This window comes from Ambystoma mexicanum, chromosome 11 (assembly GCF_040938575.1).
Source record: "Ambystoma mexicanum isolate Mex_15411 chromosome 11, UKY_AmexF1_1, whole genome shotgun sequence".
NCBI classification, from domain to species: Eukaryota; Metazoa; Chordata; class Amphibia; order Caudata; family Ambystomatidae; genus Ambystoma; species Ambystoma mexicanum.
In genome coordinates, this window is record NC_090934.1 from 962,363,143 (window position 1) to 962,379,753 (window position 16,611).

The 16,611-nt window shown below is 48.4% G+C and overlaps 1 protein-coding gene across 1 annotated transcript in view; it reads right to left on the minus strand.

Moving 5' to 3' along the window:
* Positions 1–1,703: 1,703 nt before the first annotated feature.
* Positions 1,704–16,611, minus strand: part of LOC138505087 (sodium/hydrogen exchanger 11-like) — a 789,434-nt gene continuing 774,526 nt past the window's right edge. Inside the window, exons 7-8 of the mRNA XM_069625403.1 lie at positions 6,649–6,787; positions 1,704–1,708 (exon numbers count right to left, since the gene is read on the minus strand). Coding sequence (XP_069481504.1) covers positions 1,704–1,708; positions 6,649–6,787 — 144 coding nt within the window. The remainder of the gene's footprint in view (positions 1,709–6,648; positions 6,788–16,611) is intronic.

Below are 16,611 nucleotides of genomic sequence, written 5' to 3' on the forward strand. Positions count from 1 at the left end.
AGCACTCTTTTCAAGAGTACCACGACCACAGCTTCTAGGACGGTAAACAACGACACCCCTTGGATTTGCTTAGACAATATCGAAGATATCATAACGTCAATTAAAAAACTAAAACCATCACGCGCTCCTGGTCCTGATGGCATCACGAACTACGATTTGAAAGCACATCCGGAAACCTGGGCGCCTCTGTTAAGCCAAATCTTCAGATGTTGTTCTATCACAAAATCCATTCCTCCAACGTGGAAACGTGCTAACGTGGTACCCATCTTCAAGAAGGGAAACAGGCTAGACCCTACCAGCTATCGGCCGATCGCTCTTCTCGACCCAATAGGAAAGTTGTTTGGGTCCCTATTGCTAAACCATTTCACAACATGGGCGAACAAAGCCCCTTGTCAGGACAACCTACAAACTGGCTTCAAAAAGAACCTGGGTACAAACGTCAACATACTAATACTGAGCACCTTGAAAAGCAAAATCATGGAGTAACGCCCACGCTTACACATTGCCTTCGTTGATCTAACACAGGCTTTCGACAAGGTGGATCGGGAAAGACTATGGAAGAAACTGGTCCAATGGAAATGCCCCCCAGACATACTCAACCCAATCAAAGCCCTACATGCTAACACTTCTATGCGGGTACGTCTGAACCAACAAGGACTGCTAACAGAAGAGATAACAACAGCCAGAGGGGTCAAACAGGGTTGCCCTAAGGCCCCAGCCTTGTTCTGGTCCTACCTAGGCGACTTCCAAGACACAGAAAAAGAGATCCGAGCCTTCCCTCCTAAACTCGGAGGTGATCAGATCAGTCGTCTTCTATACGCTGATGATTTAATCCTCTTGGACAATACTCCAATAGGCCTACAACGCCAACTTACAAATTTACAACAATATATGACAGTAAACAACCTGGAAATCAATCAAGCAAAAACTAAAATGATGACTATAGAGAAATTCGCAAAAAAGAAACCCACTTTAACCTTAAAACTAGGCTCAACAACCATCAAGAAAGTTTCGAGTTTTAAATATCTAGGGGTCATCCTAGACAGCTCACAAAGAGACAACGCGATGAAAGAGACATTGCACGGAAAAACCACAAAACTAGCTGCACAAGGAAAAGCCATCGACACCAAATTCGGCAGATTCTCAATCATACCAGTACGAGACTTCTATAAAAAGAAAGTCATACCATCCTTGTCATACGGTGCCGACGCAATGCCGAGCCTCCCCCAAGATCTGTGGCAAAACCTGGAAGCAACCTTTTGGAGAACAGTCCTAGGTCTTCCCAAATCTACCCCAATAACACTGATTAGACGCGAACTTACTCTCTCATCATTAAAATCAACTATCGACTGCAACAGTGTCTTGCTCTATCGGAAGTGCATCCAGAAAGACGCCTTATACGCCTATAAGCTGATAAGTGAAGAACTTCGCCTTGGAACTTGCCAAATGCTGACTCATTGGGAAACCAAAATCCTATCCATCTTAGACTCAGTTGCCTGCAGCACGGAGGACCTCATCTGCAACCCAGTCAGAGTCACCAAAAAAATCAAGGAACTGGACTGGATTACCACCACTGATACCGCTACCCGATACAAACTTTACCAACCATCTTCCAGTCTTTTGTAAGAAACTTGACTCTGTTCAACCGTACCTGAAACTATTTCCAAACAGGTCCGCGCGAAATTACTACTTAAAAATTCGACTTAACCTTTTGGAAACAAATGAAATCTTAGCGATCAGACACTTATCCTCTACTAATAGCTGCCGCCTCTGCAAATCCACCACGGCAAAGGAATCTATACGTCACCTTCTTCTGTCTTGCCCGACAACGACAGACATCCGCCACATCTACCTGAAAGAAATCTTCACAAACTTCACCCTACAAGACGAAGAATCGTGCTGGAACAAACTGATAGATGGCGACAAACAGTCATGGCAGTTTGCAACAATAAACATTATGACACACATTTTCAACGTGCTCCTTCCGCAGCAGGCCTCAAGAAACGTTCAATCAACATGACCACCAAATACGCAGGACACCTTCTGTTTTTTTTTTTCTCTGACTACAAACGCCCCAGACGCTCTGGAAGTTTTAAGTGCAAACCAACTCGAAACCTTTGTTAAAAAATCTTTTAAATTAAAAAAAACAAAAAAAAAAAAAAGAAACCTGGCTTGTACCCAGCTCTTCCCCTGCTCTGATCCAGACCATTCCATCTGACTACTGCCTGATACATGTTGACCGTCCACCACCTCAACGTGGAGGTGAGATTGCGGTAATCTATCTGCCAGAACTCAATGTTACACAGTTGAGCTGCCCACACAGCTTAAACATGGAAGTGCTCCTTTTTAAATGCACCATTTCACCTAACTGACTTTGCTATTTTCTCCTTATATATCGCCCCCCTGGCCCCTTTGGGAATACAGGTGAACTCCTACTTGATCTTATAGCGGACCTAAAAATGCGCTACGCCCATCTGGTAATACTTGGAGATCTTAATTTAAAATTCAATTTACCGAGGTCACTGGCTCTCAATTTCTTTTTTGATAGCCTTTTGGACCTTGAACTGCATCAATTAATTCAGGATCCTACTTATAAATTGGGTAACACACTAGACCTAATCTTTGTTAGTGAATCTTTACTCACTCTTCGATCAAATTAAAGGGATAGTCCAGTAAAAAATTTTATTTTAAAAATAGATAGGCAACATTAAAAAAATACTAGCACTTTTTTTTTTTTAAACTTCCTATGTAAAATTTTGAGCTATTCAAGCTCAAAATTCGCAAAAGCAAGCACATGGGCGCATCCATTTTGTGAAATGGATGCCCGCCTGTGCTGGCTTTTGCTTTTGCGGCACTAATGAAGGAAAAGCCAGCCAGCTGTAGTAAACAAAAGCTACCGCTGGGTGGCTTTTCCTTCATTGGTGCCGGGACTCGGAGGACGCGGACCGGAGACCAGAGCAGGAAAGCTGCAGCTGAATCTTGGTAAGTGCTATTTATTTTTTTTTAAAAAAAAGCACTAGCTGCGTTTTTTTTTCTAAGTTTTCCAGGCTGGAGGAGCCTGGAAAACTTAGAAATAAAACCGCAGCTTTAAAAACGTTGTATTTATGTTTGCGGTTGTTAGGCAGAAACCTGTGCAGTTCCCTTAGGGAACACTGCAAAAGATTTAAGACTACAGGGGTTGGCAGTAAACCCACTTGGGAGCAGTCTGTACCACCCAGATTTACCTGGTAGCTGTGGCACTTCCCTCAAGAAGAGTTAGGCAGTATGCAAAGTATACTCAATAGGCACTCAGATACAATAATACAAGCAAACACTGACCAGAGCTTTGGTATCAAAGTATATAATTATTTATTTAAAAACACACAGTTGAAACACTCCAGCACTCTTATTGTAAACTTATCCTAAACACAGTTACTATTATGATATTTACACCCCTTTTTCCCTATTAGATAAATCACAGTAAAACACCACTTATTTTCATACAGAGGTGATCTCTTAACTAGATTGCACTCTAATAAGTTTGTGAGAAAGGGAGGGAAAAAGACAGAATATGAAGAGGTACACCACTCTATGATTCAGGAACACTGTTAGCAAGGCAGAGAGCAAAAAGTCACTGGTGAGCCAAAGTCCAAAGGCTGGGCCCACTCTTAGAGAGAGCAGAGCACAAATGCGCCCAAGATCACACAGTTACACTAGGCTTAGAAAGTCTTGCAGAGGGCTCAAGAAGAGTTTAGAGAGGCTTAGAAAAGTTTAGCCAAGGTGTCCCAAGCTAACCCAGGTTCGAAAGCCGGGGGCTAAATCTACCCCGTACAGTCGGTAGCAAGGGAAGCCAGGCGGGACACGGTACCTTAAGTGGGAAGGATCCTCCAGCGGTGGCTGTTGTTCCTGGTAGTGGGTGCAAGTTGCGTCGTCGTCCAGGGGAAGAGAAGATCTCGACTTGGAGGAAAGATGAAGGTCGTTGCACTACCAGGGAAGAAACCAGCCGCGGAATTTTCCGGTTAAAGATGGTACCTTGGTTTCGCGGTCGTGGTAAAACGTGGTATCCCGGTTGCTGGGGTGCTTGGCACGGGCAAGGCGGCCACGAGGTACGTCGGGAAAGCGAAAAGACGGTGAAACTGGTTATCCCCACCAGTCAAAGGAAGAAGACTCTCCGGCAGGAGATCTCCTCTGTCGTTGGGAAAAGTGGTGAGGCAGTCCAGCAGGGCTCCACCGGTGGTGGTGTCATGGCAGGTCGGCTCAGCTTCTCCCTCGTCGGATTCTTAGGTCCTGTGGCGACTTCTGAAGTTCCAGTCCCCAAAGCCCTGCTTTTATGCAGCAAACCCCCATTCACTCAGCCTAGCTCACTTGGGCCAATCAGGATGGAGTGCGACTTGAGTTGCCTAGGCAACTCAGTCCAGGGTGCCTAAATTCCCCTCCACCCCTTCTAAGTACCCCAGACATAGTGGCACCACTTTGGAGGGCTTCTGTGGAGAAGCCCGCCAAAAAGTGGAACAAAGGGCTCGACTTGGGTTGGAGTCACAGAAGAGAACACAAACGCCATTTTAGAATCAAGTTTTGGCAAAAAATACCAACCGGAGAATTAATATTAATTAAATAAACCGGCGGTATGTTCGAGGATACCGTAAATAATTAAATAAAGATAGTAGCCTAAAACAATGGGAAATCCCATAGGAAAATATTCGCGGTTGAATATAAAAAGTAGTATCCACGGCCACCAGCCAAAACTCGATCAGGGGGGACGGAGACGTGCCCCCTCGACTAACAGACCCAGCCAGTACGTCCACAATATGATGGTTTGTACTGGTTCTGTTCAGAATTTAAGACTAGTAAAGTCAATGGTGACTTTACATGGCCTGGGAGACAGTAGTCAGTCCCAGGGTATGGAGTCTATACTGGGGGGTCACTAAGACACCCCTGTGTCACTGCACGGAGGGTGCTGGGTAACACATATCACAAAAACACATGAAACCCTATGGAGTAAAAGACCCCATAGCCCATTAAACACTTTTAGATTCAAAGAAACACACTCAAATCATGTCCAAGAGTGAGGGTAAAAGAGTCTCACTTTTGGCAGGAGAAAAAAATAAACCCCAAAAATCCAGCAAAGCTGCTGGGGGACTCACTAGGTTAGGAAATTCAGCCTAAACAGAGAATTCTCCGTAACAGCGGCCGCTTTTGAAGCGACCGCAAACATAAATACAACGTTGTGTTTGAAAACGCTGCGGTTTTTCTTTCCAAGTTTCTCAGGCTCCTCCGGCTCGGAGGAGCCTGAGAAACTCGGAAAGAAAAACCGCAGCGTTTTCAAACACAACCGCGTTGTGTTTCTGCCTGCTGTGGCTATCACTTTGGGTCTCCGGTGCTCCCCCAGAGCCCCAAATGGGAAATCATATTTAGGCAGAAACACTGCAGCATTTAGCATTTCCCATGTGGGGCTCTCGGGCCCCCCATGGGGAGCCCGAGAGCCCCAAATGGGAAATCAGCTGTAGGCAGAAACACTGCGGCATGTAAACACAACCGTGTTGTGTTTCTGCCTGCCTTGGCTTTCAATTTGGGTCTCCGGTACTCCCCTAGGGGAGCACCGGAGACCCAAAGTGATAGCCACAGCAGGCAGAAACACAACGCGGTTGTGTTTGAAAACGCTGCGGTTTTTCTTTCCGAATTTCTCAGGCTCCTCCGAGCAGTGCCAAACAAACATGAGACATTTGCATAGTAATCAATATCAGCCCATTTGAGGATTCGATTCACCTGCTTTTGGTGACCAGGATGTCTAGGTAGCGATATTTTCTGTTGAAAAACGAGTAATCACAATTCCCACCCTTCCTTACAGATAGTCAGACTGGGTCATGGTTGATTTCTATTTGTTGCAGAACCAAAAAAAGTTTTTTTTTCTAAGGTTTTCAACCTCCAACCATGCCCCAGATATAATCTACGTGGCTTGTGTATTCCGCCTGTCTGCATGTTGGTTTTGCTGGCCGATCCCCTAAAAGGTGACTGCTGCAATCTCTGAGTCCCAAAGTACAGAACTGAGCTTCCAGTTTATGATATACCAAGGTGCAGTATGTAGGTGGGCAACAGAGTATATTAGCTATCTTCTTCCTGTGATAAGATAACAAATTTCTCAATGGTTCAAATTGATTGTTAAAGTAACTGGCAACCAACAACAGGGGTTGCCCCTTACAACTGTCCATGCTACCATATTGAGAGATCATCTCTTCAAGTATTATTATCAGAGAGGTCTTATCATGAATTAACAAAGTTATTAAGTGTCTATTGAACAATCCAGTTACTAGGCCTGAGGGCAAAATAAGCTATACACACATCAAACCACAAACACCCAACTAGACAGATTCCATTTGACAAAAGCATTTGTAAAAATATCTTTCACAATAAGGCTGATCAAAAATGGCCTTTTTTGGACATGTCATTTCTTTAAAATCTTTTTCACTTAACAGGGGTCCACTCTGTAGGCCTCTTCCGCTTTCCCCTTACTTATTAAAGACATGTTTTCGCTGTAACCTTTTCCCCACTACGCAATGTATTTATTACGTTGATCTTATTTGGATCAGTCTTTTGTAGGAAAGGATTAAAAAAACAAAATCAATACAAAAAGAGCATCATTAATAAAAGTATGCAAAAGGTATTCCTCACCTCTTCGACGAGCTGCTGCATGTTGAAGGCACAAAGCACTAGTACAATTGCTTATAGTGTCGCTTGAACTGGTCTTTAGATTTGCATTGGCAGTACTTGGCACAATAAGAAGTTTTGTTGTATTAGCAGCACCTTGCATCTGAAATCGTTTTGCAAAGACACACATTAATAGCTAATTCAAATAACCTTGTAAAATTTCATTTTATATCTGACTTTCTACTTTCATGAACATGTAAGAAAATGTTACTTACCATAGTGACTACTGTACCCCTCGTCTAAAGACCCCTTTCCTCTGTACTTTGTGGGTGCCTGTCCCATGGGGACAGGACCAGCACATTTTCACAGCAAACAAAACAATTTCCTCAAAATTTTAAATTTGGGGGCAGAATCCATGCAAGCACAGGACATGCTTTTTCGAATGCCAACTTTGCTCACTGGCAACTCTCACCAGTCCCCTTTCTCAAGTGTTATGCAGGTCAATGTAATATGGCAACTTTTTAAAGTGGCTGGAGGGTTAGGCATTTAGAGAAAGGGGAATATGAAATAGGTGCACAGTAGTCACCACAGTGAGTAACGTTTCCTTACTCCTACATCCTGTCCCCTTTCCTCCATACTTTCTGGGACACTACTAAGCATTCTCTCCTCCGTGTGGAGCACGACCACAAGCAAAAAGATTTTGGAGTACTGACTGACGAACTCTAGTGTCCGCTCTGCTATTTGTATAAATGCAGTAGTTTTTGCAAAAAGCAGAAGGGGAAGACCAGGTAACCGCCTTGGCAAGAACATCTGACAGAATGTTCGTGTGAAAAGCCACTGTTGTAGTATTAGCATGAACAGCATCCATTACGCAATAGTTGCCTTTGACGCAGATGACCCCGGTTGGGTTCCGCCGTAGGTGACAAACAGGTGGGCTAATTTTCTGAATTAGCTACTTTTGTCCAAATAGAATTTGAGGGCTCTCCTAACATCCAGGAAATGTAAATCAAGCGCTGCCTGTGACTTTCTTTGGAAAAAACACTGGTAATGTGACCTCCAGTTTAATGTGATATGATGAGACCACTTTTGGTAAACTAACTTTATCTATCTGGAACATAGTGTATGCTTCCAAAATAGCCAGTACTTGCTTCTCACTGATGCATCTGGCTGAAGTCACCGCCACTAGGATACCCTTCTTCCATGTAATTAAAGTCTGCCGACACCATGGGCTCAAAAGGTCAGTGAGATCACTGACAGGACCAATTTAAAATCCCACACCAAGTGCAGTGTTTTGACTGATGAATACATCTGTAACATCTCATCCAAAATTCGGCCAATAATGTGGTTGGAAGTAGAGAAGACCGCTCCCTCGGTACTCTTCTAGCTGCCTTTGGCTGTGATGTATGTATGGCAAGACTCTGCTCACTACAAGTGCCACGAAGGATAACACACACAAGCACCTCACAATATTAATGTTCTTGTATGGGGTCCAGTGACAGAATCTGGTCCACTGAGTCTTATACTAAACTCGTGTGGAAGGTTTCCTGGCAGCCAGTTGATTTTTAGATTCTCTTGTGAAAGCCCCAAATGCCCCTGTGTGAACATCTCAGGAAGCAGCTTATTAAGCAGAGCGACTGAGGTGATTGATGATGAACTGTCCCTGCCTGCAGAGATAGCATCTATGGAAACACAGGAAAAATGATAATTCCTTCTGAAACCAACTTTATCAGATCTGAGAACCAGATCGTAATATCCCTGCGATGCAGGCCTCACTCACTCGCTGATGCAGGAAGACTACACAGCTTATCATTTGGCACGTAACTGCTGTTCAGTGGATTCCACCCCTCCCTCATACATAATGGTCACATGACCTCTCTCACCTCCCAATGCTGTCTCGTCAGGTGCACTGTGCCACATCACATCCCCCCCAAAATACAAAATAGCAATGTCCAACCTCATTTCTTCGATCCATCGTCTGGTCTATTTGTGGTCCGGCAGGATCGCCCATCAGCACCCGGGCGTTCGTTGTTGTGTTCGATTTCCCCTTCTGCTTCAGACTCTTCTTCATCTCCAATGTGTCCGGACTCCTCTCTCTCTTCTCCTTCCTTGTCACTATTTACTTCTGGTTCTTCATGGGGGCTCCCTCTCACTCTTCTGAAGAAAGAAGCATTCCGAGTCACTCGCTTGTCATCTCGAACCACTGTGATCATGGATCCATTTTGGTCCGTAATTATTAGCGGTCGCAGGTCAAAAGGTGGCATGTCTTTGTGAGTGACTGTCTGTTTCAGAATGACGCTGTCCCCAGTTAGAGGTCAGATGTTCAAGCGTTCTGGCGGGCATCGGCGTATGCTTTCATTTTTCCATTTGCTGTGTCGTCTCTCACCCTTATTTTGTGATCTTCACGGCTCGTGGTTCGACAGCTGGAGTCGCGAGGAAGCCTTGAGCGGACAGGCCGGCCAAACATCAATTTAGCATGGCATACTCCTGTGGATCTATGTGAGGTGTTGTGATAGTCCTGCAAAAGCTGGTAGAATGTCTGTCCCAGTGGTTTGTTCATGATGTTGGCTACCATCACTGCCCTTTTAACATTTGCAAAGAAGTGTTTAACTGTGCTGCTGGCCTGGGGCCACAGAGGGGTGACCTTCCTCTGGTGTAAACCCATGTACTGAGTAAAGTCTGTAAAGTGGGAGCTGGTGAAGGGGGGGTCTGTTATCTGACTTCACCACTTTAGGGATGCTGTATGCTGAAAACATTCTGTCCAGTGCTGGGATTACAGCCATGGCTGCGCTCGATTGCAGGATTTCCACTTCGGGAAAACGAGAGTGCTCGTCGAGTGCTACCAGGATGTATTCGATGGTCCGGTGAGGCCTGTAGAAGTCGGTGGCTATTTCTTTTCAGACGTGGTTCAGCAGGGGCGTCGTCTGAAATGGTTCGGGGACCGTCTGTGGCTGGAGGCTGAGACATACATGGCAGGAATTCAGCGTGTTCTCAATCAAGTCATCCGTGCCAGGGAACCAAACCTTCTTGCTTAGCTGTCTCTTGGTTGATACAATCCCACGGTGTGCCATTGTTGTACTGGTGTTGGAGTCACTATTCTGTTCCCTTTTAGTATCAAGTTTGGCGGTGTGATGGACAGCTCGTCTTTCACTTTCATGAGTGTTTTCCAGAGTTTGTGGTCGACCGCTGGGTTGGACTTTCCTGCGTTTTCTAATGATTTCCACCTTCCATCACAAATACAAGATGCTGCTAGCTCCAGTGTAGAGTCTTTGGCCATCATTCACTGCAGTTCAGTCAGAGATCATTGGTGGTATCACGTGGAGTACTACATAGTTGACGTAGCCATCTGCCCGATCAACTGATGGCCAGGTTTGCATTACAGGGTGCCTGGATAGATAGTCTGCTGGGTTGGCTTCCTTCCCTGGCTTGTGGACGATGTTGAATCAGTATTCTTGTAAAGATGTGCCCCACTGGGTGATGCAGGGTGGCATTTGGGCTGTCAGCTTGCCAATATGGTGACAAGCGCTTGATGATCTGTAATAACGGTGAATGGTTTTCCGTATAGAAACAGGTGGAGGTGATGCACGCCCACACGACAGCGAAACTCTCCTTTTCCGCTTGCGAATAACGATGTTCTGTGTCTGTCAGACTCTTGCTGGTATATGGTACGATCCGCCTGGGAGCATGGTCACTGCCCGGGTGGTTGGCCATGATGGCTTCAAGGCATACTGGACTGGCGTTCAATGCTGCCTCAGTGTGCAGTTTGGAGTCAATGTATGACGTACATTGTGACGCTGCCATTACTTTTCTGATCTGGTCAAACGACTCCTGATGAGACTGCGTCCATGTGAACTTGCTGTCTTTCTTGGTAATGGTCAGGAGAGGGGGCGGTCTGGGAGGTAGCGTGTACAGTAACTTGCCAGCCCTAGAAATGACAAGACTTGTGCAATGTTCGATGGGCGTGGGGCTTCGGTTAGGGCTTTAATCTTCTCTGGATCTGGGTGAATGCCCTTGTCTGAAAAGATGTGTTCGAAAATTTTGAGCATTGTTTTGTTGAACGCACATTTCTCTTTGTTGAGTGGGAGGTTCGCTTTGTTGAGTGCATTGCATGCTTTCAGTAGTGTGGCTTCATGGGACTCTTCTGATCTTCCAAATATGAGGATATCATCACTGTAGTTGATGCAGTGTGGTATGTGACAAAAGACTTTCCTTTTTCTTAAAAGATTTTGGCTGTTGACGATATGCCGAAATGTAGTTGTTTGTAACAAAATAGACCGAGGCGGGTAGTGAATGTGGTGATGTAGTGAGACTCCTTGCTGATCTCGACCTGGTGGTATCCTTTGTTGAGATTGATTCTGGAAAAGACTCTGGCTCCGTTCAATAGGTGCATCATGTCGGTAATACGTGTACATTGATTGCGTTCTCGTCATATGGCCTAGTTGGGGACAAGCATGTCAATGCAGAGTCTTTTCTGTCCCTTTGGCCTTTCTTTGGAACTGGCACTACCGGCAAGATCCATGGGGTGGGGCCAATGGCGGGTTTGATGATGCTGGCATCAAGAAGTGACTGTAGTTCATTCTCTACTTGGCCCTGGATATTGAAGGATATGCCTCTGTAGTGTTGTGTGAACGGTTTTACAGGGATGTCAATATGAAGCTCAATCTTCTTCCCTTTCATGTTTCCAATACACTTAAATAGAGCTGGGAAGGATTCCAAGATGGCCGCCGGCACTGTGTAGACATGCTGACGGCGCTCTCCGGACCCGTTAAATGTAAGGTGCCCACCACCCCATTTACGGACCGAACTGAGAGCCCCCCAGAGTGGCGGGGGTGACGGAGAATAGTGGGTCGAGCCACCTGTGTTGAAGAGGCAGCGAGGAGGCAAGGCTGCGCTGAGCATTCGGGCGGGTGCCGGAGAGGCCGCCGAGGAGCGCAGCTCAGCAGAGCTGGGAAGGCCAGCCCGCCTTGAGAGACGAAAAGGAAGCGCATCCCCCAGAGAGGCGAAGGGCCATGCAGTCGGGGGATCCCCGTGAACATCTGCGCCGGAGCAGCGCGAGACGGAGACGCCCTTGGGGAGTGGTTGGCTGCTATCCCGGAGCCAAGAGAGAGAAGCCGGGACGTTCAGCTCTGTGGGCGGCCCGCTCCTGCTGACGGGTCCGGCTGCGCCCGGGGAGACGCTCTTGGGGAGCTGTCGGCCACTGACCTGAGGATAAAGGAGCGGGGCCTGGGCGGTCGGCCCCAGGGGCGTCCCGTTCCTGCTGGTGGATGCGGCCCTGCCTGGAAGGCGAGAGGTGTGCGGCCGGGAGCGTCATTGGAAGAGAGCAGCTGAACGGAAGACAGCCGCACGGGACAGGGTTCCCAACCCGTTGGCGGTCCCCGAAGGAGCAGCAGTTCTGGAGCAGGTGAAGCAAGGAATCCGGGCCTGACGGGCTTCCCGTGTATGGGAGAGCGGACTGGTGCTGCGGGGCCCCCGGACAAAAGAGCAGCAAAGAGGTGGAAAAGTGTGAGACCTCGTGGACATGGACTTACGCCCACAGTCACTGGCACTATTATTCAGGGACCCTAAGTGAACTGTTATCGCGCCATCACCCCACGGACAAATAGGGGGTGGACGGAGACGCGATCCACCCCCCTGGAGAGTTGAGAGCCCGGTGAAGGGGGTGGGGCAGGTTGGAACCCTAGTATAGCGGAGGCAGTTGTGCGCCCTGCGCACCGGTCAGAGGGAGAAGAGACGAGAGGGAGGCCGGTCGGGGTGCTGGCTGAGAGCAGAGGGGGAAAGCCAGTCCCACCCGCCCTAACATTCGGTTGGATCGGCCGGGAGCTGTTGAGGACTGGATCAGGATGACAGCCGTGGGACGCGCCTGCTGGAGAGTGAGCGGCATGTCTACGAAACCCAAAGGGAAAGGGGGGAGAGGATTGCAGACTGCGGGGGACGCCCCGGGCACTTTGCAGGCGATGTGGCCACCCCAGCCTTTCAGAGAAGGTGCGGGGACCCCCCGGGGGCGAACAGGAGAAGACCCCACGCAAGGGGAATCAGAGGCCATGGCCCCCATGCCTAGACAGGAGTTCCTGGGGGAACTACAAGCCTTGCAAGCAAACTTAGCAAAGACCTTCCAGGAACAATTCCAGCTGATGCACAACAACCTGAATGAAGCCCTTGGGGAAAAGAAACACGAGCTGCGACAACTGGGCGAAAGAACGGATGCCCTAGAGAAAGGGCTCCAAGAGGTGGACACAGACACGACAGCCAATAGTGAAGCTATAGAGAGGCTAGACATTGCCACCAGAAACCTCGAAATCCAAATGGAGGACCTAGAAAATCGCTCTCGCAGAATCAATATAAGAGTAAAACTGCTGCCGGAATCGGTGATGGACAAGAACTTGAAGGCGGTGCTGCAGGGCATTTTTGCGGATATCATGGAAGGGGACAGCCCAGAGAGGGTTGAGCTGGACCGAGTGCACAGAACTGGTCGACTATCTAAAGGCCAGACAACACGGCCGAGAGACGTCCTGGCAGCGTTTACGAGGTACGCTCAGAAGGAGGCGGCCCTCAGAGCAGCAAGACAAAAGGAACCAATCATGTATGAGGGCCACCAGATTGCTCTCTATCAAGATCTGGCGAATAGTACACTCCTGAAAAGGAAGCAAATGGCACAACTACTGACAGCCCTCAAAGAGAAAGATATCCGCTACAAATTGACTTTTCCTTTTCGCCTGCTTTTTGAGTGGGAGGGGACTCGGAGGCGGATCACCTCTCTCCAGGAAGGGTCGGATCTTCTGCGACTGGATCGCGAGGAAGCGCCGGCGGGAGCGCGCCAGAAACCCTGGAATGGTCGGCCGAGACCTCGCCCATGGGAATGGACGAAGGTTGGAGATAAAAGACGGAGAGAAGCCAAGAAATCCAGCGAAGCACGAGGCGAATCTGGGACTGAGCCCTAAAACGGACAGTTTTGTCAGGGGTGGTGGGCCTCTAGAAGGGTGATTTGGCAGAAGGGTTGCAGGCGGAGCAACCATGTTGGAACCGTAAGGGCGGTGATGCCCGAGTTGGGAGCGAGGAGAGGGCGGGAAGGCCTTAGCCTTTGGGGGAGGGAAGGGGGGGGTTAAAGTGGGGGAAGGGGGGGATGGCGACTAGCAGTGGATTGGGGGGGCGAGCAAAGGAACACTCCAGGATAGCAATAGCCCTTATATGCTAGGAATCTTCTCAAGTGGCTAACGCATAACATAAGAGGGTAAACACCCCTCTTAAAAGGAAGAAGTTGGAGCACTTTACGCTGAAGTAAAAGCCGGATTTCATGGGGCTTCGGGAAACACACGTGCTGCTGAAAGATCAGGGCAGGCTAAGGTTGCAAGGTTATGATCAGATTCTCCATGCCTCAGGCCAAAGCAAAACAAAGGGCGCAGCCCTGGCTATTCGTAACACGGTGGGCTTTACTGTTTGCGGCACGATCAGGGATAAGGACGGGAGGTATGTAGTGGTTAGAGGGAAATACCAAGAGTCTCCCTACACAATAGCCGTGGCTTATGGCCCCAACTCAGGCCAAGAGCAGTTCCTCCAACGGGTTTTAAATATACTGGAAGAGCAGAGTTGCGGCCAAATAGTCTTAATGGGGGATTTGAACACAGCATGGGACAGGGAGAAAGACAGAGCCGGCAGACAAGGGGGAGGGGGAGGGGCAGTGATGTCTGGGGAACTGAAGGAGAGGATCAGCAGGATTGGGTTAAGAGATGTTTGGAGGGAATTGAGGGGGCAAGAGGATGGCTATACCTTTCTGTCAGGAGTCCATGGATCGCAGTATAGGATTGATTATATATTGTTATCGGTAGGCCTTCTGGGGAAGGTCGGGGAGGTCTGTACTGGTCCAATTGGGATAGCTGACCATAAGATAGTTTCCATGGTAATGGATCCAGGTCGGAGGGCTAAGGGGATTTGCGGCTGGAAACTACCAGGGGCGTTATTGAGAGACCCGGAAATCTGGGGGCGTATTGAAGAGAAAATTAAGGCCTTTTTCGAGATTGACGGGAAGGAGGACACGAGTGAGGGGATAAGATGGGATGCATTTAAGGCCACCTTTAGGGGGGAACTCATTGCGGCATCAGCCCACCGGGCGAAGAAACTGCAGGCACTAGAAGCCCAACTCGAGGCTGAAGTGGAAACGGCTAGACAGGCAGCGAGAGGAACCCCCTCCCGGAAAGCTATGCGAGCCTATAGGAAAGCGGTGGGGCAACTGGAGCTCCTACGCACGAAAAGGGCCGAGGGTGCCTTATTAGCAGTAAGACAAAAGTATTATGCTAAGGCCAACAAATCAGACGCACTTCTGGCGCGTCTGCTGAGGGGCAAAAGGACGAGAAACGCGATCACGGCTTTGAAGGCAAACGAGGGGGTCCGTGTCACGAGGCAAGATAGCCTGCAGGAAATATTAGCAGGGTATTATGATTCTCTATATACTTCGCAGAACCCCTGCGATGTCAAGGAGGAGCAATTCCTGCAGCAAGTGCACCTGGGCGAAATCAGTAGGGAAACAAGAGAATTTCTTAAAATCTCGGAGGAGGAGGTAAGAGAGGCGATAAGAGACCTTCCGATACACAAAGCCCCGGGTCCGGACGGTTATACCGCAGCGTTTTACAAGATGTTTGTCACGCAATTGGCATCACAGTTGACGTTGCTATATAACTCCTTCCGCCAATCAGGTAGATGTAACGCTCACCTGACTCCCACGGAGGCGCTGGCCTGGTTCGCGCTGCTGTGACCTCTTCTAAGGTGATGCGCAGGGTTCGGAAGACGGACTGGACCAGGCACCCAAATTTGGCTTGTCTGGCTCGCAGAAGTATCCTTCTGTAGGCGAAAATAGGGGATTAACTGTCTGCTGGGTAATGCAATCAGCCTCCCACTTTCCCCTCTCACCCTCCTCGAAACCCTTCTGTGATTCCTTGTAGCGTCTCACCTTAGGGTCTGGAAGGACGAGCTCTCCATCCTGCTTCTGATGCAGGGGCGCGTTGGTATCCAGTTACTTCACTGGATTTTCGGATTGGTGAGAACCAAACTTGCTTGGCTTCCAGGTAAGTTTTTTGATAAGAGGTTCCCCTGTGTCCATGCATTAATGTACTAATGCTAGTGTCTTTTTCCCCATAGGGGCCGGGGTACGGAATGCCGGGGAACAGGCACCGACCCGAGATGAGAGGTGAAATCCTTGTAGAAATAAGGTAAGTCTTTAATGAGCTTTTTTTGGTAATGTCTTTTCATTCGCTCATTAACGCTGATGTCTCTTTTTCCCCTTAGGGGCCGGGGTCCGGAAATGCCAGGATGCGGCGCGGACCCGAAATGAAGAGGGAATGAATCAACAGGTAAGTCTTAAAATGGAGATTTAGCTTTCCTTATTCCCTTCTCTCTCTCACCTTTTGTTCTGGTCTTTTTCTCCCTAGGCGCTGGGGCGTGACTGCGAATCCGGATGATCGCTGCTGAACATGGAGGCGCCCTGTAAAGGTGAGTGGAATGCGGCGCTGCAGCGATCGACGCGATGAGCTTTTAAATAAAAGTCTTCCTTTTCAGGATTGTCGGCGAGATGTCTCCGGGATGCGGATTTAGCAGGTAAGGACTTTTCCTTCTTCTGTTCTCTTCTTCTCTTCCTTTGCAGGTGATCCAGGATGCTGGCAGGCGTGGCAGAAGTCAGGATGCAGGAGCAGACACGGTGAGCGTCCAGCTGCTAGATGCAGAACAACGCGAAGCACGTGTGGCTGTTCGGGTGGGGTTTAAATAGCCTTGGATGAAGTTCCAGGTATGTATCCTTCCTCCAATCAGGTATGTATCCTTCACCGACCACGCCCGGATGGTAAATTAGTCCCACAGGTAAAGTAGTTCCTTTCAGGCCTCAAGGAGGCCGGGATCCTGCAGCATGGTCTGCATCAGGTAAGTGCACCCAAGCACTTCCATAATGAGCCTGGCGCCTATGGACACTGTCCAAAGGGCCCCTATATAGGGTTGCTGGGTCCTTCC